The sequence below is a fragment of the Asterias amurensis genome, chromosome 12 (assembly GCF_032118995.1).
Source record: "Asterias amurensis chromosome 12, ASM3211899v1".
NCBI lineage: Eukaryota > Metazoa > Echinodermata > Asteroidea > Forcipulatida > Asteriidae > Asterias > Asterias amurensis.
The window spans coordinates 17,516,916-17,540,688 of NC_092659.1; the positions used below are offsets into that span (position 1 = coordinate 17,516,916).

At 38.6% G+C, this 23,773-nt stretch overlaps 1 protein-coding gene across 1 annotated transcript; it reads right to left on the reverse strand.

Moving 5' to 3' along the window:
* Nucleotides 1-1,972: 1,972 nt before the first annotated feature.
* Nucleotides 1,973-23,180, reverse strand: LOC139944791 (retinal guanylyl cyclase 2-like). The gene is made up of 18 exons (XM_071941903.1): nt 22,866-23,180; nt 22,041-22,404; nt 21,519-21,612; nt 20,694-20,799; nt 15,865-15,996; nt 12,091-12,168; nt 11,527-11,631; nt 10,626-10,697; nt 10,083-10,245; nt 9,178-9,327; nt 6,315-6,486; nt 5,479-5,619; nt 4,837-5,029; nt 4,448-4,625; nt 3,919-4,017; nt 3,215-3,306; nt 2,770-2,855; nt 1,973-2,558 (listed from the first exon to the last, which is right to left on the reverse strand). The coding sequence occupies exons 1-18, from the start codon at nt 23,178-23,180 to the stop codon at nt 1,973-1,975; spliced, it is 3,126 nt and encodes a 1,041-aa protein (XP_071798004.1).
* Nucleotides 23,181-23,773: the final 593 nt, after the last annotated feature.

The window sequence follows — 23,773 nt, forward strand, 5'->3', positions numbered from 1 at the left end:
TGCTACATGTTTTCTGGTTAACCAGTTTTTTAATATTATTCCAAGACTGTTAATAGTTCCAGAGGCCAACAGAAACTCGTACATTTGGGGGGAGGGGATGGACGGGGGGGGGGGGGGGGGGGGGGGCCCCCGAGTGCGTGATTTTAGGGGGCGCTGTTCAACATGGGCACAGTTTCATCATCATGAGCTGCTTCGGCACACCAGCCAAAATGCCATGTCACATGTAAACTTTGTGACTGGTATCATGTTTATTTCTGCTAAGCTGAGATTTGTTGGTAAGCCACATTTTCTTTCATTAAAAATATTGGACAATATTGGTAAATTGTCTAAGACCAGTGTCTCACTTGGTGTATCTCAACATGCATAAAATATTAACAAACTTGTGCAAATTTGAGCTCAATTGGTCGTCGAAGTTTCGAGATAAAATGAAAGAAAAAAAATACCCTTGTCACACGAACTTGTGTGCTTTCAGATGCTTGATTTCGAGACGTCAAATTCTAAAACTGAGGTCTCGAAATCAAATACGTGGACAATTACTTTTATCTCGAAAACTACGTTACTTCGAGGGAGCCGTTTCTCACAATGTTTTATACTATCATTGATCAACCTCGCCCCATCACCTGTTACCATTTTTAACTATTTTGAGTAATTACCAATAGTGTCCACTGCCTCTTTTAAGCAGCTTTTTATGACTGGAGGATTACCAACACTATCTAATGCAGATTGTAGGGGTGGACTCGTGGGCGCGGGGGGGGGGGGGAGGCGGGGTAAGAGTCATAGAATTAAGTTCCCTTCGGAAAGATAATCGAGTGACAGATATGACAACCAAAATAAATAATACAATTCTTACAAACAGTGTAGTTACATAATTATATCTCGTGATTTATTCAGTTATCTATACTTCAATTGGTGATGATAAACTTCATTATTGTGCATAGAAACACGTACATTTCAGGAGGTATGTTTTGATAGTGCACTGATTGGATCTGTATTATATAAACATCAATTATGTGCGTACAAAAATAATATAATAATATTATAATATATTCATAATATTTATACATTTACATTTACTTATCTTACAGTACTGTTCTATCTCTCAAAATTGTTTTATATAAATTTTGTTTTTAGTGATAAACTTATTGAATAATAAATATTTTGTAAACATTAGCAGTGATTGGTATTATAATAATCGTTACTTATTGCACTTATACTATTCACTTGCACTATTCGTATAATCCCTCTCCAAAATTGCACTTGGAGACTGTATTTCAACAACCTTTAATGTGTATTTTTCATTTTATTTTTTTATTTTGACAATACAATAACAGTAATTGTGGAATTCAGTGTTGGGCGCTATGTGGAGTTTAAACCCCAATTAAAGATGGCGAAAACAATACAAAACAAACCAATACTTGGTGTAGAGATAACCCATGACGGGTGTAGGAGGATTAGAGGAGCGGTGGGGGGGGGGGGGGGGGGGTGGCGGTCAAACTCAAACCCGTCGCTCACACAGGCTGCACGGGGAAACACAAACAGTTTTTTTTTAAAGTTTGTTTTAAGAACAAGTAAAAGTAAATAAACTTCCTGTACATTATATTCCTGTTATAGTTTTAAGATCGTGTAGTGCTCGCAAAAACAATGACACATTTTAAGCAACATCGATAGAATGATACGGAATTTAAATTTAGCTTAAAGTGAACTTGGTCCACAACAGTTTTTTGTATTGCCGCAATGCCGGATGAAAACTTAATTGAAGATTTAACTTTGCTGTTAACTGAGCAACTGTACAACTTTTTTGTTTTTAAACATAGGCTGTTCGTATGGTTTATGAATTATCAACTCAATTTTCGAATTCATGTGCACTTAAGAAGCGGGGGTCAATTGTTAAGCTATTAAAGTTTCATACAAAGTCATATAAAAACTTTTGGAGCAAATACTAAAATTCCTTATTATTGAGTTATAGTAATTTTTAATTCTCACACAATGTTACGCACGCGACTGCACGGCTTGGTACGTCCGAATCTGTGATTACGATATGTACTGCTCCAACGGGTTGCTCAGTGGATTTATATTTAGATGCTGGTGTGGAAGGACGACTAGCAAAGTGGTTTGATAAACGACTCGACGGACGACTAGATGGATCAGCAAGGCTCCATGCCACACTACCGGAACGGCTGGAGGGGCGACTACTACCATGGTGCGCCAAACTCGTTGCGCTGTTCGGCCTGCTAACAGTGAAGTGGTCCATGCGACGCTTGACGGCCGGAGGCGAGTAAAAAACAGTCCGTGTTATGACGTCAGAGGGAAGGACGCCATCATCGATGGATACCGATGAGTTGTCGTCTGGTTCAATGTCAAGTGTGTTTGATTCGAACACGCCGCCTTCGGGGACGGTGAGGAGACTTGCAAGGGAGCCTGCACTACCGTGCCGTAGATGGTGCTCTTGCTGGGGACCATCATCGGGGTCATTTGAGGTCGACTCGGCAGCTGTGGCGACGGCGACCTGAGACGGGATGCATTCTGGGACAGCTGGCGTGACGGGTGGCATGATGTCACTGAAAAAAAAAAAAAAAAAAAAAAAACTTAACAAAAAAGGACTCCGCAAATACACGTACCAAGGTTCTCTGCTTCAGTTACTAATTGTTGGCTTATCAGTTATTTTTTTTGCTTGTTAATGGGGACTTTTGGACGATGCTCTGCTGCCACCTAGCGTTCCAAAGTCAACCATTGTTTGTGTTAGGACGTCACTTCTAGTTTATTAGTTACCCTTCTAAGGCGCTCTTCCAATCTGGAAGTTCCTTGGTGAAACCGTCTCTCCCTGTCAGCCAGAAGGTACGGGCGACACCTTTTCCCTGAAGTAAAGAAACAAAAGGGGAAATTTAGTTCATAAATTATTATAAAGAAAATAATGACTTGGAGGTTAGTGCTGTTGGGATGAGTTCTCTTCTTGCGTATGACGTCACATGCTGTTGTGCATGGAGATCTAGAGTAGACATACAATACAAGGGAATAGGGGAAGTAGTTTTTCAGTGGGGACAGGGATTATAATGATGGATAGTTTCGTACTTTCGTTTTGAGAGTAGGTGTCTCTGTTTCTTGTTGGAGCACGGAGAGGGGGGGGGGCAGTCGAGCGTTTTGAGCGCATGTGCACAAAGGTCCCTTTTTGCTACGTCACTTACTGCAACACTGGTCCCAAACGTTTCAATAATACCTTTAGATAAACTTCTCCTCTTAGTTCCACGTGGTACCCTCCTAGCTCTTCAAGAATGTCGATGGTTGTCTGGTTGATATGAATGCGATAAGCTGAAAAATAAACAAAACCAATTTGGTTTATTTTTATGAAAACAAAACAGTCAACAGTGAATGAGAAAAAGCTGACAGAAAGTTTTAAAGAAAACACGGCAACTTTTGAGTGGTTGTGTTTATGGACTTCTAATCCATGATGGTGTCAGATCTGTCTGCATTTCGCACGACGATCTGAGAGCGCCCTCCATGACGTCAAGGAGATAATTTTGTACAGATAGTTGCCAGGGACACCAGCTGATCTTCCCAACTTAAGGAGGGATAGAGAAGGATGGACAAGTCTTCACATGATTCCGACCTCGGTCAACTGGTCTAAACAAGAGATAATGGGAGACTTTTGGAACGCTTGGTGGCAGCAGACCTACCGGTTAAAATCCATTGTTCTCGGGAGTGTGCGCATGCTCAGAATTACACAAAAAATTGCAATTTACCTGGTAAGTCTGCTGCCACCTAGCGTTCCAAAGTCTCCCATTCACATGCTACCGCAGACCTCTCTAACTTCTACCATGCAAAGTTTTGAATCCTGCTTATACAAATATACATAGGTAATTTCTACAATGGAGCCGCCGAAAGGCCTTAAGATTGGGTACGTGGAATAAAGAAATAACTTACGCATTCCATTAGACTCCATTCGAGACGCTGTGTTGACTGTATCACCGAATAGGCAGTATCGAGGCATAGTAAGCCCAACAACACCGGCTGCACACTGACCTGTCAACATAGTTTCAACGATTGTAATTCAACAATTCGAAAAGATTAGTAACTACGATAAATATTGAACATTACAGCTAGACACTATTGACAGCAGACCCTGCAAATTAAAAAAAACAAAACAAAAAAAAACAGTTTCATCCCACACGAAGCAAACAAAATGGTGCTCTAAAACATAGTCATACATTCTCAACAAAATGGACCCGGCTCTTAACTGTGTTAGCGTAATTTCCGTTCTTGATTTACAATTCGAATCCACAGCTCGCGTATTTTCTTTTTGTCAAATCAACCAAGGGGGTTGGGGGGGGGGGCTCAAGCTAGCCTGCGCTGAATCTGGACCCGAAGCCATGGTTTCGAAAAGGGCCATAGTAAGTGTGCTGCCACCTAGCGTCCATTCATTTGGACACTGCCGAATTTCTTTCGTCCTTACCCGAGTGTATCCCGATTCGTAATCGGAGCGGAGTTTCCGGCATGTGTCGAATCTTAAGCTTGAACCCAGCAACGTGTAGGAGATCCAGTGCTAGATTGGCAATCTCACCAGCATGTCTGTTCCCATTCGTAATTGGCAAGCCACTCGCGACCATGTAAGCGTCTCCGATTGTTTCAACCTTTTGAAAACGAAAATGTTCATAGATTAGTTTTATTCTGTAGTTATATACATTTGAAATAGAAGTAAAATTGAGCAGTGTCTTACCAACTAAACCACGAGTAAGTACTGTTTGAAGCTTTGCATGGTGTTGGCTCTTTTCAGAGCCAACACTCACACAAAAGAGATTTTACACATTGTACCCGCAAGTATACTATTTGTGCTATTCCTACCTTATATACATCGTGCTCTGTAAGCGTATCGTCAAAGGCCGTGTAGAGATCATTCAAGAAGGTGACTATTTGAAAAGGAGTACTCTGAGCCGAGATGTTGGTAAACCCTACGATATCAGAGAAGAAGATGGTGACGCGTTCGAAGCTGACTGGCGGTACGGAACGGCCTGCCTTAAGCTCTACGGCTACACTCCTGATGAAGGAGACACCAACATAGTAATGATGATAAGAGAAATCTAGTAACACTTAGGGCTCAGTCACAAGAGTGCTGGAATTTGGAGACAACTTTTGCTGTGTTTTGTATTAAGGCAATGATGGTAATTGTCAAAGACCAGTATACTCACATGGTGTATCCCAACCTGTGCATACGATAACAAATTTGTGAAAATTTGTAATGAATTGGCCATCAAAGTTTCAGTTAAATAATGAAAGGAAAAACCCTTGTTGCACAATTTGTGTGCTTTTAGTCTTTTAATATTTAGTAAGAAGTTACCTCTTTCTCAAAAACTACGTTGGTTTTAGAGGGAGCCGTCTCCCACAATAATATCAACAGGTCTCCATTACTTGTTACCAAGTAATTTCTTATGCTAACAATTATGATTAATTACCAGTTATGGTCAGTGCCTTTAAATGTACACTTACGGTGGAAGCATTCTATTGAGAAGCATTTCAGTCTTGGCTCGTTCCTCGTCCAGCTCTGCCGTTCTCTCTCGGATCAGATCCTCAAGATGGTTCGAGTATTTCTCAAGCATTTTAAACATCGAGTCCACTATGTTGGCCCTCCTGGTAGTAAAGAAGAAATGTTAAACATGTGTATACTTTTTATACTGCTTTCTTCTTCTTACATGAGAGTGCAGTCCACTTTCTGGTGTATATGCACTGTGGTTGATATGTGGATGCGAGGGTGTGACATGGCAACAGGCTGCGGGCATGACAACATTACTCGCGTACAAGTGTATAATTATATACTCTCTTAATGTAAAAGAGTGATAAAGATTGCCTTTCACTCTCAAAAGAGCGAACTAACACTACTCGGACAAGCAGTGAAACTTCCACTATTTACATTAAAAGAGAACCTTAAGCAATAACTTTTTAGACACTTGTTTGCAGACAGTTACAGCAAGTATTTTTTCCACTAAAGACCAATGTGTCTATAAGCACTATATACTCAATACTTTCCCGAGTTCTGTGAACGAAACCAAAGGGCAAAACAAATTATTGCTTGCACATAAATATTGCACATAAATAAATGGTGGAGAAAAACAAAATGTCGGTGCGCCAGTAAAAACAGCGTACATTTTGAACAGTGTCTGCTACACCACTCCGACAATGCAAGATTTGTTTGTAAAATTAGCACATGTGTGTCTATTACAATAACATTTTTATGAAATTTATACTTTGTGTTTTGGGCCAAAATTGGCTTATCAAGTAACCATGGCAACTGTTCTCCAAAGATTCAAACAAAGGGAGTTTCTCACCTCCCCCTGTTGAGCTTCTTGAATTCCTGATAGATAAAGTCGAAGTCTAGTCTGGTGTCCGGCATCTCGCACCAGCTCTGCTTCATGATCTCGATCACTTCACGTGGGGCGTCCTTCTGGGACACGGACGGCCGACACAGAGGCGGGGGCTTGACCAGTTTGGCGATAATTTCTAATAACAAAAACATTATTTTGACTGAGAATACACAAAATATTGACTCATAAGATTACTTCCTTAACACATACTACACAGTTCAAACGTACATAGAGGTCCATGTACATTTTAATTAAGTTTGACTCCTTATAGAATTTCTTTAAGTTTTTGTAAAATAATGTCAAGTGCAAAAAATAGTTAATGACCTGACGTTTCGACCCTAGCAGAGTCAGATTCTGTTATTGTCGAAACGTCTGACCATTAACTAATTTTTTGGCACTTTAAATACTCAGGCCGTGTCCGAATTGGCGACTTCGGCTACAGCTACGGCTAGATCAGCGCGTCTATCAGTGTTGAAGAATAGGCAGACGCGCGCGCCCTAGCCGTAGCTGTAGCCGAAGTCGCCAATTCGGACACGGCCTCACTATCAATTACAACAACTGAAGAACCCCCACCCCTCCCCCCCCAAAAAAAATAAAAATAAAAAAAATAAATAAATAAATAAATAATAATAATAATTCTTGTCCCCTTGGGTTCCAAATAACCATTGGTTATGTCGTATTTGACATATTGTGACGTCCCACAGAATATTTTACAGTAAATCGTGACAACCGAAAGTGATCACATTTTAATAAGTTTGTTTACTAGCCTTTTGGAAGGTAAACGACACGAAAAAATTTACTCATCCAAATCAACATCACGTGTTACAACCTTTAAATGCACTGTCACTATTAGTAATTACCAACAATAATTGTTAGCATAAAAACATACTTGGTTAACGAGCAATGGAGATCTATTGATAGTATAAAACAATGTGAGAAACGGCTCCCCCTGAAGTAACGTAGTTTCTGAGAAAGAGGTAATTTCTAACTTTAAAAAAAGTCGGGCGTGATGAATCCCATTATTAGACATCTGAAGCTCACAAATTTCTGTAACAAGTTTTTTTTTCTTGTATCATTTTTCTTGCAACTTCGATGACCAATTGAGTCCACTTTTCACAGATTTGTTATTATATGCATATGTTGGGATACACAAAGCGAGAATACTGGTCTCTGACAATTATCAAAGGTGTGCTGTGCCTTTAACTGTTGAGCTTGCGAGAGCATTTTCTTTGAGGCATCACATATCAACATCAGCATGAAGTCGTGCGGAAACACCAAACTGGCAAAAACACGTCCTACGAAAACGTTGCGTCAATTCGCCATTTAATACCGAAATGCTTAATTAAGTTTCACGCGGATATCTTGACAGGGAACTGTGCACACAGAACTGGTAATTGGGCAAAGTAGAATCTAATTTGCCATGTAGTAGTGATGGGTTTTGTAATGAGCCGTTACGGGGCTCTAAGTTGTAATGGTCACTATGCTGCATCGCACAATATTGAAGTTGAATCATTTAAAGGGAAGGTGTACGTTTCGTAATCACTCTTAAAATGTATTTGCAATAAAAACCTTTGGTGAGAAGCCTGAAGTGCATCTTTTTGGTACTATAAAGCATTTTGAGAAACACTTTATCACTTCGAAGTAAAGTGGGCAATGTGTAAATAGATCAGTTAAAGACACTGGACGCTATTGGTAATTGTCAAATACCAGTCTTCTCACTTAGTGTATCTCAACATATGCATACAATAACAAACCTGTGAAAAGTTGGACTCAATTGGTCATCGAAGTTGTGAGATAATAATGAAAGAAAAAACACCATTGCCACACGAAGTTGTGTGCTGTCAGATGATTGTTTTCGAGACCTAAAATTCTAAATCCGAGGTCTCGAAATCAAATTCGTGGAAAATTACTTCTTTCTCGAAAACTACGTCACTTCAGAGGGAGCCGTTTCTCACAATGTTTTATAATATCAACCTCTCCCCATTACTCGTTACCATTAAGTAAGGTGTTATGCTAATAATTATTTCGAGTAATTACCAATAGTGTATAGTGCCTGTAAGCCCAACAATTTGAATCTGTATGATAAGCGTTACTACAGTCAAGCTTCTCAGATTGAGTATTGCTATAAGGGATAATTCTTCCTGCAGCATCCAGCAACAGAGTCCAGCATTCTCCTGAAGACGATCAGTGTATGTTGATTGAAACGTTGAGTTATTAACCACAGGTTCATTTCAGAACCAACACTGCTCAAAAGAGATATTCCCATGGTGTTACCGAAACCTTTCTCCACCATTAGCCTTGATCAAGGCGCTACAGCCAGCCGCGATCTGCAAAATCCCAGTCCCCATCACTGAATTCCGCCAGCGCACCCCCATACATAACACTGCATATAATACGTGTACAGCGTATGTACACATACGTACTGTACATGTACATGTACATGTACCATCTGTATACGGTACACTTACGGTACATGGGTACCTCTGAGCCACGTGTATGAGGTTGAAAATACAAAGACACGACCGTTCTCACGACTACGCTATACTTTTCTCGCTGTACAATGTATGGTAATGTACATTTGTGTATGCACTGCATGCGTGTGCCGCGAACCGGGCCGGGGAACAGTACGTCAACAGCCTTGATCAAGGCTACTCCACCATGCACTTTTATTGTCGATTTCATCTATGGACCTCCGTAGTTTGGTACCAACCATTGGTGTCAACCTGTTTGGTACCAACCTATAGTTCTTTCACCACGCACGGTTTGAATTACCTACTAACAAATTATTTTCGATGTCATCTATGGAACTCCGTAGTTTGGTACCAACCTTTTGGTGTGAGTCGAAGCATAGAGAATGGTTCCGCCCTCGTAAGCATTTCCGAGAGGATAATCGCAAAACTGTAGCGGTCTCCTTGCGCCGTTCCGGTTTTTCTCAAGTTAGGATCTCGCAGAAGTTCCGGTGCAGTCCACAACAAATCTAGAACCACATGCAGTATAGGAGATATGTTATTTAAAAAATAAATATTGGTGGCTGTGGTTTGTAGCAAGTCTAAAATGCACTGGGGTGGATTTCACAAAGGCAGTCCTAACCTAAGACTAGTCCTAGGCAATGCTAAGAGATATGACCAGTCCTAAGTTACTGGTCCTAACTTAGGACCAGTCCTATCTCTTAGCATTGCCTAGGACTAGTCCTAAGTTAGGACTACCTTTGTGAAATCCACCCCTGGTCACATTTGATAATTCTGGAAGACCAGTATTCTCACTTAGTGTATCACAACACATGCATAATATTATTCTTTAATTACTTTAATCAATTGGTCGTCGAAGTTGCAAAGGCATAATTAAACTAAAAACACCATTAACCACAAAATTGGTTTGCTTTCAATAAGACTAAACACAGGGCTTCACTTTCAGGCCTGAAGTCTAAGTTATTACAGTACTTCTTACGGAGCCGTTTTCTCAAAATTTTGTCATCAGCTCTCCATAGCTTATTGTTATCAAGTCATTTTGTTGTGTAAGACAATTTATTATTTTGAGTAAATGCAAATAGTTCCCAAATGCCTTATCATGAGATTAACATCACAATAATTATTGCACACGCCAAGACGGAACACGTCGTGGTTTACTTATGGGAACGTACAGACAACGTGGATTTTTTTTAACCGTAAGATTGTTTTAATACTAAATAAAACTGTTTATGAATAATGGACGGTTGGTAGACATGGCAGTTACCTTCTGGCCTGCGAACCGCCTCCTCTTCCGGAGTCTGTGTACTCATCATCGCAGGGATCCCGTAGTCTGTAACTTTCAGGACCCATCGGCTGTCAATGACGCAATTGTGTGACGTCAGTCGGCCATGTTGTTTTAGTGGGCTGTTGTGGATATACCGCATCCCCTTTAAAAATGAAACAACAAGAACATGTCTTGAGACTTTTGAGACGCTAGGTAGCAGCAGACTTACTTAAATCAGTTTTCTCGGTAACGGGCGCATGCTCAAAACTACGTAAATAATGGAAATTTACCAAGCAAGTCTGTAAGCATTTTTGTATTCTTATCACAAGGATAATTATTTGAATTATTCAGAACAAAATCTTCAGTAATTTATTTAGGTATTTATTCTTTAAAGACTGTCAGAAAAGCAAGCTTAATCACTCGTTCAGCCATTTTAAACAACAACACGCGATCATGGCACTGAAACGAGCACAGTAAAAGCAACAGGGACAGCCACAACCCCCAAACACTGAACAAAGCTATTAAATAATACTCTATACTTACTGAAACCAAGTCGACCAAAAGTGAAGATTTGAACGTCCAGTCCAGTTTTAAGTTTTCATTTAAATATATATCCTGTTAAAAAAAGTCAAGAAAGTAATATTTTTTTACACATAACACCCTTTTTAAATATTTAACTCCTAATACTTGATGACAGTTTTAGTTTGTCTTTATTAATATACAAAATAGTTAGTGGCCTGACGTTTCGACCCTATAGACCAACCAAACTGAGGCTGGACGAAATAATAGCCTGGTGCCATGTTTGCGCAACGAATGTTAGCATTCATTACTGTTGTGGAAACAGGGAACATGACCAAGATGGTGACAGCGTGAAAAATGTTCTATAGCAGAGTCTTTCTCGAAGGCTAAACATGACAACCCAGACCACAACAAAAGCTGTAGTTTAGTTGTAATTAGACTTTTAGGGGACTTCATTGGCTACCGATGATAGATCGGCTCTTAATTCTTGTTTAAAGACACTGGACACTATAGGTAATTGTCAAAGATCAGTCTTCTCACTTGGTGTATCTCAACATATACATAAAATAACAAACCTGTGAACGTTTGAACTCAATTTGCCGTCAAAGTTGCGAGATAATAATGGAAGAAAAAACACCCTTAATACACGAAGTTGCGTGCTTTCAGATGCTTGATTTCGGTACCTCAGAGTCTAATTTTGAGGTCTCGAAATCAAATTCGTGGAAAATTTCTTCTTTCTCGAAAACTACGTCACTTCAGAGGGAGCCGTTTCTCACGTTGTTTTATACTACCAACAGCTCTCCATTGCTTGTTTTTACCAAGTAAGTTTTTTTGCTACAACTAATTTGAGTAACTACCAATAGTGTCCAGTGCTTTTAATGATTATTCAATCAATATTATTTCTCAGATATTGATTCTTATTTACTCTTAGACTCCTCCGCACGCAATACTCAAAGATCCAGAAACTCTCGCCGGGCTCCGAGTAAACACCCATGAAAGAATTCAAATTCTCGTGACGCAGATCACGAACCTTCGGGAAGGAAAAAAAACAAAAACACATAAAATTAATTTTTAAAATCTTTATTAGATGATATGATTGTACAATATCAACACTAATCTGCCAGAGAGCGTACGAAATCTTATTCAAAAATATGTAAATCAGGGGAAATTAAATAGAAAAACACAACAGGGTTTGAAGGGTTTTGATACATTTTTTAGATCATTTTTTTGGCCATGGTATGAATCCCTACTCACTGTGAATGAAGATAGCGCCTGTAGAGGTTTCAGCTATATAGTAGTCCAGTTTTTGAGAGAAAAAGAGGAAGTGAACATCACAAAGCAATGTTCTAAGGCAGAGTTGCGCAAATACATTTCTCAAAAACTACAGCGCCGCAGCAAGTAACCATTTTAAAAGTAACCTTGTAAGTTTAATGTAAATCTATGGACAAAAAAATACCCCAAAATAAAGAGATTATCTCTTTATAATTACCATTTTAACTTGTCTCAGCAACGAGCTTCTTATCTCAAAAGATGATCTTTCAAGTTTCTTGACGAAAACAAGCTCTCCCTGTTGAAAATAAAATTAAACAATTTGATCAGCGTCAACTTTTTGTCCAGTCGAACAAATCCTGTGTGTAAAAGTCTGAAATTGTTTGCCCAAACCCTTCCGAACCTTGGCCCACTTTCATAGAGCTGCTTAGCAGCAAAGTTTGTGCTTACTGTACGATTTCCATTTTATGTTGCTGCTTTCCGTAAGCACACGAAAAGGCATGCTAACCTTCCGGTGCTTACTGCATGAAAATGAATGACGTCACATACAAATCATAGGAAGTAAATTTTGTTCTGACGGTAGTAATGCACGTTTCTTACCGTTAGCAGCGCTCTAAGATCGGTCCAATTGTGGATTAATTCTGAACAGTGACGACCTCTACTTGTGTTGCATGGGTCTTGACAACCACGACACTGTATAACCAGGTCGACATTTAAACCTTGGCACAAATAACCCCACATCACGAACATACTTTGACCGACTGCTCTTTGTTTCAAATGTTCAACAAATAAAACGTATACAATTAAAGCAACCAATTCTAACCTCAATCATTTAGTCTGTATAAAAGACAGTGACGTTCGATACTTCTACTTGTCTTGCATGGGTTATTTGATTAACAATAAAATAAATGAACACCTAACTGTATACATGCCTAATATTAAAACATTGACTCAAATATCAACCCCAAAATCATAAACCAAGGCCCAATTTCATAGAGCTGCTTAAAAATCACTGCTTAGCAATAATGAGCAGGAGTACCAGTCACACATTGTACACAACATGGTGTTTTGGTTGGTAACCTTATTCTGGTAAGCATCATTCTGTTTTGCTGAGCTTACTTTTGTGCTTGAAAGCAGCTCTATGAAATTGGGTCAGGGATTTGACCTACTGCTCTTTCCGTTTGAAATGTTCATCATCTAAAAATCATGCCTTAAAGACACGCATTGCCAACCTCACTATTTTAGTCTCCATACGTAAGATACATCAAACACACAGTTCGAGGTCATACATTGTTTTCAGGTGCAATTTATTTTCGCTAACAGCCGCCAAGTGTTTTTGTCCATCAGAAGTGTTTGTTTTCACACAGTACGAAAACTGAAGTATATGTTGTTGTCTAGCTATAGATGATCACACTATCAAGGGCAGGGACATGCCGAGCCAGTCTGGGGGAGGGGAAGGGGGGGGGGCATCATTGCATTGACCTAGCTTTATACTACAAGTCATCATGTTCTATGGAGCTTTAGAAGTGCCATCTATTTCTTACACTTCAGATCCTGAAATAACTTACTGCACAATGGTGACAATGATGAATTGCATTGATTATTTTCGTACTATGCCCGTTTCGAAACCACGGCTTCGGCTTTGAATTCGGCTTCAGGCCCCATCCTCTCGTCTGAAGCCCTGAGCGCGTAAACGCAAAGCACGCGCATTGTCTAAACAACCGAGGGGCCAAGCTAGCCTGAGCCAAATACAAAACCGAAGCCGTAGTTTCGAAAAGGGCCTACAAGTCATCATGTTCTACGGAGCTTTGGAAGTGCCATCCAATTTTGTTCAGATCCTGAACCATGATGACATCATAAACGTAAGATGACGACAGCCCGATGACTTCTCGGGATGATGATCATTTGAAAATCTTCCAAAAAAATTGTGGGTTCGCAATTTTTGTTGGGGTGGTATCAGAATTTGGTGTACTATTTACTAAGTTGGTAATTTTGAACAGATTGAAATTCAAGCATACCATCTGGAAGAATAGGGTATGCTAACGCAAATTTGTCGAAGGTCATGCATCATTGAGTTTAAAAGAGCCTTTAAATTTAATAGTTTTGAGAGAAAACTACTGGTCTTACGTGAATGATATAAACTGCTCTTACGCAACTGTTTCATCCAAAAAGCTTAAACCTTTCCATAATTAGTTTGTTGACCAAAATCAACCTCAATAATATCTTTGCAATCAGAGGCTTGCCTGTTTATAAATTTGATTAAAGAAACACGTTGCCATGGATCAGCCGAGATGGTCTTTGAAAAGCGTTTGTAACCGTTTGTTATACAATGCATAATGGTTAGAAAGATGTTTTAAAAGTAGAACACAATGATCTACACAAAATTTACCTCGAAATTGCGTGGTTTTCCTTTTCCTTTGCGAACTAACACGGCCGGCCTTTTATGGGAGTCAGAAATTTGACTCCCTTAAATGGCCGACCGTGTAAGTCGACGAGGTAAAGGGAAAACCACACAATTTCGAATGATACTTGTGTGGATCATTATATTCTACTTTTAAAATATCTTTCTAATCATAATTTTGCATTTATAACAAAATGTTTCAAACGCTTTTCAAAGAACAACTCGACCGATACAAGGCAACGTGTTCCTTTAAAGATTACGCAGACTTTTCTTTTATTGAGAATCAACATAATTGTTGTTGAGTGACTCACGATTGCAACTTCTGACTTGAGTTTTTTTTTTTTTTTTTTTTCGTTTGCCGAAGGTGGTTTCATTTTGGCGCCAATTTCATTCTATGTTTCTTCTCAGTCTAGTCCCAGATTAGATTAAATAATGACTTCAAGAACATTTAAAATAGAACTACTAGTTCTGAATGGAGAACCATAATGTTAAATCAATAATAAACACAGCCACAGGCCTTTACTAATCAAGTTCTATTTTATTTATTTATTAATTTATATTTCGTAGACCCACACCTGCTTCAAGGATAATTCACCTATGTTTTCAAGTGACCTCTAAAATAAATAGTAAATAAATAAATAAAAATATGATACATAAATAAGTATGTGAAATAATTCAGTAGGCCTACACAAAGTGCGTGGAGAGTTTTTGAAGACCAAAACAGTATCAATGCTTAAAAAAGAACATAACAAAATAAAAAATAATACAAAAGAATGAAGTTTTTTGGCATAGCGGTTAAGAACAGTGGATTCAAACTCTGCTGCATCTGATCAGCAGAGTGTGGGCTCGGTCCCGGTCATGACACTTGTGTTCTTGAGCAAGATATTTAAAAATTGCCTCGTCCTTTGGATGGGACGTAAAGCCGTTGGTCCCGTGTGTTGTGTAACGCACGGAAATGAACCCAGTGCACTTGAGAGAAGGGGTTAACCCCGGAGTTTCTGTTTTGATTGACAGCATATTGCACCACAACACCTTGTAAACCATTACACGGAGCTTTAAAGGATTCGGGTACTTTTTCAAAATGTCCATAGATTTACATGTAACTTACAGGGTTTGAAGATAATGATAGTGGAAAGCTTCCCTTCAACTCTTACTTACCGAGGTGCTGTAGTTTCTGAGAAATGAGTAAAACAATGTCATGAAAATACGTTTGTAAATGATTAAAATAATTTTCGTCTCATGAGACGAAAAATTATTTTTATGACATTGTTTTACTCATTTCCCAAAAACTACAGCACCTCAGCACGTAATATTTTCAGGGAAGCTTTCTACTATCATTATCTTCGAACTGTGTAAGTTTAGTGTAAATCTGTAAATATTGTGTTTTTTGTCCTACAAAAGTTACATATACCCTTTAAAGGAATGGGTCTCATTCTTCAAATCATGTAGCTCCATATTATACCGTGCAGGAAAACGACTAAAATTATTTCAATCTCACTATGGCAAGACCCCTTACTCAGCACCAACACTGTTGGCCTACCTACATCGTGTTACCGCAATGTTTATTTTTTTTCAAATCCTACTTATACTCACATTGTAGCGTGCAACTTTAATTCGTTTAGCGTTGTCTTTGAGTTGTATGGAGTCCCGTCGCTGCGAGGAGTGAATTGAACGATCCTTCAGTGTTAGTTGACTCCCTGGTGTCTTGCGCGAATCTGGGATGCCCTGAGGACGAAACCAAAATGGTTTGATGAATTTAATGGCAGAGACAGACACGCTTTCTTAACAACTGTTCTAAAAGAAAATCACTGCAATTGTAGGTATGGACATGGTATCAAGACATGGCAAGCTTAAAGACACCGGACGCTATTGGTAACTGTCAAAGACCAGTCTTGGTTTATCAACATTATGCAGAAAAATAACAAACCTGCGATAATTTGCACTCAATTGGTCGTCGAAGTTGGGAGAGAATAATAGAAGAAAAAAAAACACCCTTGTCATACAAACATGTGTGCTCTCAGATGCTTGAATTCAAGAACTCAAAACTAAATTATGAGGTCTCGAAATTAAATTCAAATATTAGTTTAGTGAGAAGTAACTACAATACTCCTGGGGAGCTGTTTGTCAAAATGTTTGATACTACTAACAGCTCTCCATTGCTCGTTACCAAGTAAGTTTGTATGCTTAACAAGAAAGAGGTCACTTTTCACTCAAGAGTATTACTAAAAGACTTCAGACTTCAGGTTTTATTCTTTCTTTATCCCCGTTTGTAATTTCGATGCCGAATTGAGTCAAAAAGGGGTCATGTTTATGGGTTAAAAGTTAAATGTGTTGTACTATTTTACAAGGGTGTTTTTCTTTTATTTTTCTCTTGCAACTTCGCTTACCAAATGAGTCAAAATTTCATAGATTTGTTATTGTATGCATATGTTGTGAGACACAGCGAGAATATTGGTCTATGACAACAGTGGTGTACAGTGCCTTTAAGTGCTACAACATTTTTTTTCTTATTTATACTCCAGCCAAGGGCAATGTTTTCAACCCTTAAGAAACAATCAGAAATACCGACCGGACATCTAAGGTGCTCATGGTCGGTCATTACAGCTTCACTCCTCAACTAAAAATGCATTCTGCATTGTTCAGCGGTGATAATAGAAAGGCACTGCCTTTTATCAATAATTGAAATCTACACAGAGCCCGGGAAATCAGTTTTCCAACCGAATGAAAGATGTCATCAAGAGGATAACAGCTGAGACAGCTAGCTGTAAAGCCTTAATATTTGAGTCTGAATGCGATGAGCAAAAAAAGAAAAGTGAATATAAATAAATAAATAAATAATAGAGGAATATAAAAACACAATGCAAAATAAGAGAAGGGTTCAACGACGTCATCTTATATTGATCTTTGAAAAAATTGCTTGAAGTGGTGCCGCGCTATGAGGAAATACACAGATGGTGACCATTATATTTTAAAGTAGGCCTACCTCTGTAAGATAAACAAGACAATGCGACTAACAATAGGTATATCTTTGTCAGTCGATTGAGCTTCCCCGGTCTCAATATTTTGTATGCACTTTAGAAATGGCATCATCAAAGTATTCCTCATATTTTTTAAAGGATTCCATTTTTCGAATCGATTTAGAAAAGACAATTGCTTCTCCCACTATAAAGCACTACGACTGTGGCAATTTCTCAGTGCAGAAAACAAAATTGCGCCATTTACAACTCACGGCTCGCTTTTAACTGCGTCTCCAAGCCGGAGGAGACTCGAAAACATCAAGCGTGTAAACCATACGCTACACTAACCCCATCCACTTAAATATTAACCGCCGTCATTACAGGTCGTGTTAGGCTTTTAAAGGCACACACCTCAACAAGATAAGCAACGTTTTCTATTAACTATATTAAAGGAACACGTTGCCTTGGATCGGTCGAGTTGGTCTTTGAAAAGCGTTTGTAACCGTTTGTTGTAAAATACATATGGGTAGAAAGATGTTGTAAAAGTAGAATACAATGATCCACACAAATATGCCTCTATTTGCACGGTTTTCCTTTTACCTCGTCGATTAACACGGTCGGCCATTTATGGGAGTCAAATTTTGGACTCCCATAAATGGCCGACCGTGTTAGTTCGCACAGTAGAAGGAAAACCACGCAATTTTGAGGCAAATTTGTGCGGATCATTGTATTCTACTTTTTAAACATCTTTTTAACCATATGCATTTTATAAAAAAACGGTTACAAACGCTTTTTAAAGACCAACTCGTCCGATCCAAGGCAAGTAATTTTGAAGTTGAATGACCATAAAACTTATTGTAAACTTTGAGTTGATAAGAAAATGTATTGAAATGCAACCACTTAAATGAACAATATTTACCACCTAAAATTACTTTTTGTTTCTTTATTGTACGCTGCAAAAAAATTACTTTTATCTTCATTAAAAAATAATCCAAATGATGCCGAGCGGAAATAAACTACTGACTATCTCAAACTATTCAGGGAAGACCACCTCCATAGATTAAACAGCTCACAAAACTTTCACTAGGAAGACCCTTTTGCCATGACTTATTTCTGATGCAAGAACTACAACTATAACGAGGAAGAAATTTGCCGGAAAAAGTTACAATACGCCGTGTTTTTCACCGGAGCACACCCCCTCCCGAGACCGGTCCTAATCGCCGGTTGTACGGCCACAAAATGAACCGTTCCGTGTGAGCCATTCCAGGCTCAGCTCCACTGGGGTTACTTTGTACTTAATCCAGACAACCGCTAAATGCTTTATAACAATTAAGCCACGTCTTCCTCCATAAGAGACTGGTTTCCGCCTCTCTGAATAGCTCCCCAATTATCAACTTAGTATCAGTACAATGATAGCCATTCACACCCGCCTGAAATTGAGTGAAATTAAGCCACTGAGATCTGAGCATTGCGCCATGAGCATCTCTAACATGATGGATACCGGGGCAATTTCTTCTTCTTATTATACTATTATTATGTGCGCACTGCATCGTGACGAAATTGGTAAAATGAAGAAAATATTAACAAGGGGAAATTTCAAAATTATATTCGTTAAAAACTTAAAGTGGGAAAATAATGAAAGTCACATCCGAATGACCGTCGATGATCTCTAGCAGTGCAAAGAACGCTTCATATCATTTAGATTGTTTATATTATGATATTATCATGTTGAATTGGCATCGGGGGAAAATAATATTAATTTGGTTCTACCCATACACCGATGTGTACTCCACTGTATACTCGGCACTTTCCCGAGGTCTTACAAAAAAAATCACAAGCATATTAGGCCTAATTGGGTGAGATTTGAACCCACGACCCTTGCAATTCTAGAGCATTGTCTTACCAACTAGACTACCGAGGTTACACGGTAGCCGTGAGGCAGTTCGAATCCTATGTTTTAGCAGTGGGTATAATGCAACGATTTCATAGATGTTCTAATTGCATCGGGGATAAAGAATATTAAATTTTGTTTAACCCTTACAAAATGTGTGTATGCAAGGAGTAAGCAGTGTTATTTCAAGAGTTTTTATTACTCTGGTGGGATTGGACACCCACGATCCAAGGTGTGTAGAAGTCCTATACCTTTTATTTTTGTATTTTCATACACACTTATTACATTCAATTCATATTATTACATTCAATTCATAATTTTCAGATCTCATAAGTTGCCAAAAGGTCAAGGAGAAACATAGGAGGCGAAACACATTCTCGTTCAATCTTGGAGTTAGTTTTGTTAGAAATACGTCAGAGACAAAACAACTCCTCGCCTACGCTACCAGAATGCTAGACTTGATGCAAGTCCCGTTCTCGTGTTAGAAGTCCTTCAGCACATTGCGCCGTCTACACGACTCGCAAACAAGCCGTATAGCAGTATGCGCTCGCCATGAAAATGTGGTCCAGGAGAACAGGCTGGGGGAAATGCAGAGCATCACAAAACAACAGTTTTCTGGGGATGGCACGAGGTTCAGAATGCGTGCACTAAGAAGAGGAAGTTTAAAGGCAGTGACCACTATTGGTTTTGTAAGAAGTACTACAAAAAGCAACTTCTTCTTAATATAGTTAACGATAACTAGAATCGTTATGAACTTTTACTTAAATTGCCATGTGACTCAGTATTACTAAAAATTGTTAAGTTATAGATGGTTATTTTTCTCTTAAGTTGTATTTCTTAAATTGTCAGGTTATGAATAATTATTAAATTAAATTATTCAATTAATAAACCACATATCGAATATTGCTTACCTATCTATTTTCAAACTCATGATTGTAACTTATTATTTATACATGTATTCTTTTTGAAGAGGCCAGACCCTGTACAAGCCTAGGCTTCCTGTCTGCGACCTCCACATACTGTTATTAAGTTCTATAATTGATTGCCCCTTATATTGTACATGTACAAATGGTATGGAAAAATAAACCTGAAACCTGAAACCTGAAACCACTCAAAATTATTTTTAGCACACACAATAAATTGTTTGGTAACGAGCGATGGTGAGCTGTCGATAGTATAAAACATTGTAAGAAACGGCTCCCTCTTTGTAGTAACATAGCTTATGAGAAAGAAGTAACTTCTCACTCAAACTATAAAAGACTTCAGGCCTATAAAGCCCTCTAGGCATCTGAAGGCACACATGTGCAGCAATAATGTTTTTTTTCTTTTCTTCTTCTTCTTCCATTATTCTCTTGCAATTTCGACGACAAATTGAGTCAACATTTTTCACAGGTTTTTTTCTTAATGAATATGTTGGGATACACCAAGAGCGAATACTGGTTTTTGACAATTATCAATAGTGTCCAGTGCCTTTTTAAAGCCCTTTGCTGTTGGAGTAGAACATAAGAGCACGAGAGTAAAAATGCACTATATAGTAAAAAACAAAACAAAAACAAAACCATTGCTACTCTTACCCTTGTGCTTCCGAACTCCCCTGAGACGCGTTCGAACATCAGATCACCCTCCGTTAACAGAACTTTGTTCAAACCAGTTGCCATTTCGGTCTTCAGCTTTTTTCGCCTTTAATAACAGAAAAGAAGAAATAGTTCATATGTCTTAGGTTATTCATCATAAGTGACATTGTGATGTCCGAGTCACGAGTTACAGGTCACATGTCAAAGTTAAAGGTAAACAGTCAATAGTCATAAAAGTTAAAGACACTGGACACCTTTTGTATTTTGTTAAAGACCAGGGGCCAATTTAAGCACGAAAATAGTTCCCTTATTTAACACATGTTACTGGCCCAAATGTCATGCCATATACATTGCTTATGACTAGTATTTAGCTGTTGTTTACTTAGCATAACAATTGAGTGGAGTCTTGGCCGGTAATCTGATTTTACTAAGCAATGAATTTTTTGCTTAAGCAAATTTGTGTGCTTAAGCAGCTCTATGAAATTGGGCCCCGTATACTCTCACTTTGTGTATCCCAACATTATGCTGAAAATCACAAATCTGTGAAAGTTTCGACTCTTTGATCTCAGAAGTTGAAGGAGAATAATGACATCAAAAACACCATTGCTGAACAAATTATCGGTGTGTTTTCTCAGATGCCTAATAAAAGGCTTCAGTCCCGAAGTTTTGTACTATCTGAATGATAAGTTACTAAATTAGAGAGATGGGGGGATCAACAGCTCTCAATTGCTTGTTACCAAGTAAGTTTTTACACTAACTATTTTTTTGAGTAATTACCAGTAGTGTCCTGTGCCTTTAAAATGTGGGGGTTGGTGGAGAAATTACCTGATAAAAACAAACAGCACGGCAGCGACTGCTGTCAACAAACCAACACTTAGGATGCCACCTACTACGGCCAAAACTACTGTTACAACTGGAGCTGTCAAAAATGGAACAAAAAGTAGAAAATCATTCAGAATAATTATGTATACAATTTAGGTTTTTATTTTCTTTAAGGTATTATAAAGGATTGGTGAGGATAAAGTTCGTTAATTTGTTTATTCTTTACCATGGGGAGATCTTTTAGTGAAACATTGTTTTACGAACATACGAACAACATCAACAATTACAAGAGTAGGTTTGCAAACAACCATCCACATAAAAACAAGATTAAAAGCATTAACAAACACCACTATTTAACTTTAAGTCTGAAAGCTTACTGATTTTGAAGTTCATATGATAATGATTATTTTCTTTTCTGTAATGCGAGAAAACTGCATCTGAAAAAGTTTGGCTAAAATATTTTAGCTGGCATCATAACTTTAATACAAGAAACAAAAATACAAAGAGAGAGGAAAAAACCTTTACCATCCTCAGAGCAGTCCGAAATACAAAGGGAATCTGGACCCAAGACTACACCCTGCGGCCACACGATTGCACTCCCGGTAAAATCCGTCACTGTGTATTGATCTAAAGGGCTGCTCGGATCCCTCCATAATCGTTTGACAGGTCCAAATGATTTGGAAGAATGCCAATAATCCAGGAGAACAAAATCAAAAAGTCGAGCTCCATATTGATCAAGTTGGACCGCTCCTGAGAGCCCATCAAAAGTTGTGTTGTGCATAGCACCGACAACAGTCGTCGGTGACGGTTTTACGCCTTGCCAACTGGAGTTGACGGCTCTTGCATAGAGGTACACCGAGTCGTACACATAGCCAAACAATGCAGACACCTTAAAGAAAGCGATATGTAAACAATTCGTCTAAACAATACCATCTTTAGAAAAGTTGACAAAGTTGTAGTGTAACAAACCACAAGGAAAACTGGCCGGGTAACTTTTAAAACAACTTGGGCTGACCGAAGAAAACGACTCACTAAAAGGAAACGTTGCTTGGGATCAAGCGAGTTGGTCTATTCACAGCGTTTGAAACCGTTTGTTATGAAATGCATTTATGGCTAGAAAGATGATTTAAAGTAGAATATAATGATCCACAGACATAATGTCTTGGACTTTACGTCGTGAAGTCACACGGCACGCTAATTTATGGAGTCAACATTTTGACTCCACAAAATGGCCGACCGTATTAGTTCGGCGTAAAAAGCACATGACACAATTAAATGTTTCAAAGGTCTTCGAACATTAACCACACGCGGTCTTTGTTAAGTGTCTTTACTTCTTGAATCTTTACTTACATTAGAACCTTTGACTTCACTTAAAAATGGTTCTCTTCCAAGTTCCATCTGAAACCTATCCATCTGCTCACTGTACGTATTACCCAGACCAGCTGGCTGTACAGTCAGTACGAATGCAGATTCGTAAGCTGCTTTCAACTGCGCCGAACCAGTACGAACCGGATTGAACCAGTCCGAACTAGCCAGGCTCACGCCGAATAGCGTACTGACGAGGAAGAACGCGTACTTTCCCGTGGTCATTCCCAGGTCTGCTGCGGCAAGGAGAACATCGTTTTGGTCCTCGCTGCCGAGAGCTGCTGACGGCATGCACAACATTATTGCTGGAAAGTAATGCATAAGGTAAATGGAAGTAAATAAATGAAATAAGAAACAAGAAAAACATAAAAATACAAAATAATGACAACAAAAATGCGAGACAGAAAAAAAATTAAAAATAAAAACAAATTAATGAAAATGAATAAATATGTTCAGTTCTAGAAATAACAATGCGTTAATACAAATAAAACAAAATAAACAAGAAAACAAGAAAAAGGAAAATCATAGCACAAATTTAAATTTCATATTGACAATTAAAAAGTCTTTGATAACTAAAAGGGTTTGGCAACTTTATCTAAACCTTATCCGGAAAATCAAACTGATAGTTTTATTCCGTGGAAAACAAAGGACAATAGAAAACACAACCGAGGAATTGTAATGCGAAACATTCAATATCAGCAGGCCCAGTAATTATATTTTAAACACTGTTTAGAGATCACCATGTCAAACAAATTCATATTTTGACTCAATTATAACCAGAACGAAAGAACTGTTTGTATTTATACTGCTAACAAAGTCAGGTTTTGTGCGAGGTTATGTTTTGTTCTTAAGAATAAGCCGAGTTGACCGTTCGTCACGCACGCCGGATACGG

Bases quoted from the DNA above. Each gene is read 5' to 3' on its own strand.
- LOC139944791 (XM_071941903.1), bottom strand. From the start codon at position 23,180: ATGTTGTGCATGCCGTCAGCAGCTCTCGGCAGCGAGGACCAAAACGAT. The intron at 9,328-10,082 runs GTAACTGCCATG...ATGTGGTTCTAG, and splicing joins GGCGGTTCGCAGGCCAGAAG to ATTTGTTGTGGACTGCACCG. The intron at 4,626-4,836 runs GTAGGAATAGCA...CGTTTTCAAAAG, and splicing joins CAGAGCACGATGTATATAAG to GTTGAAACAATCGGAGACGC.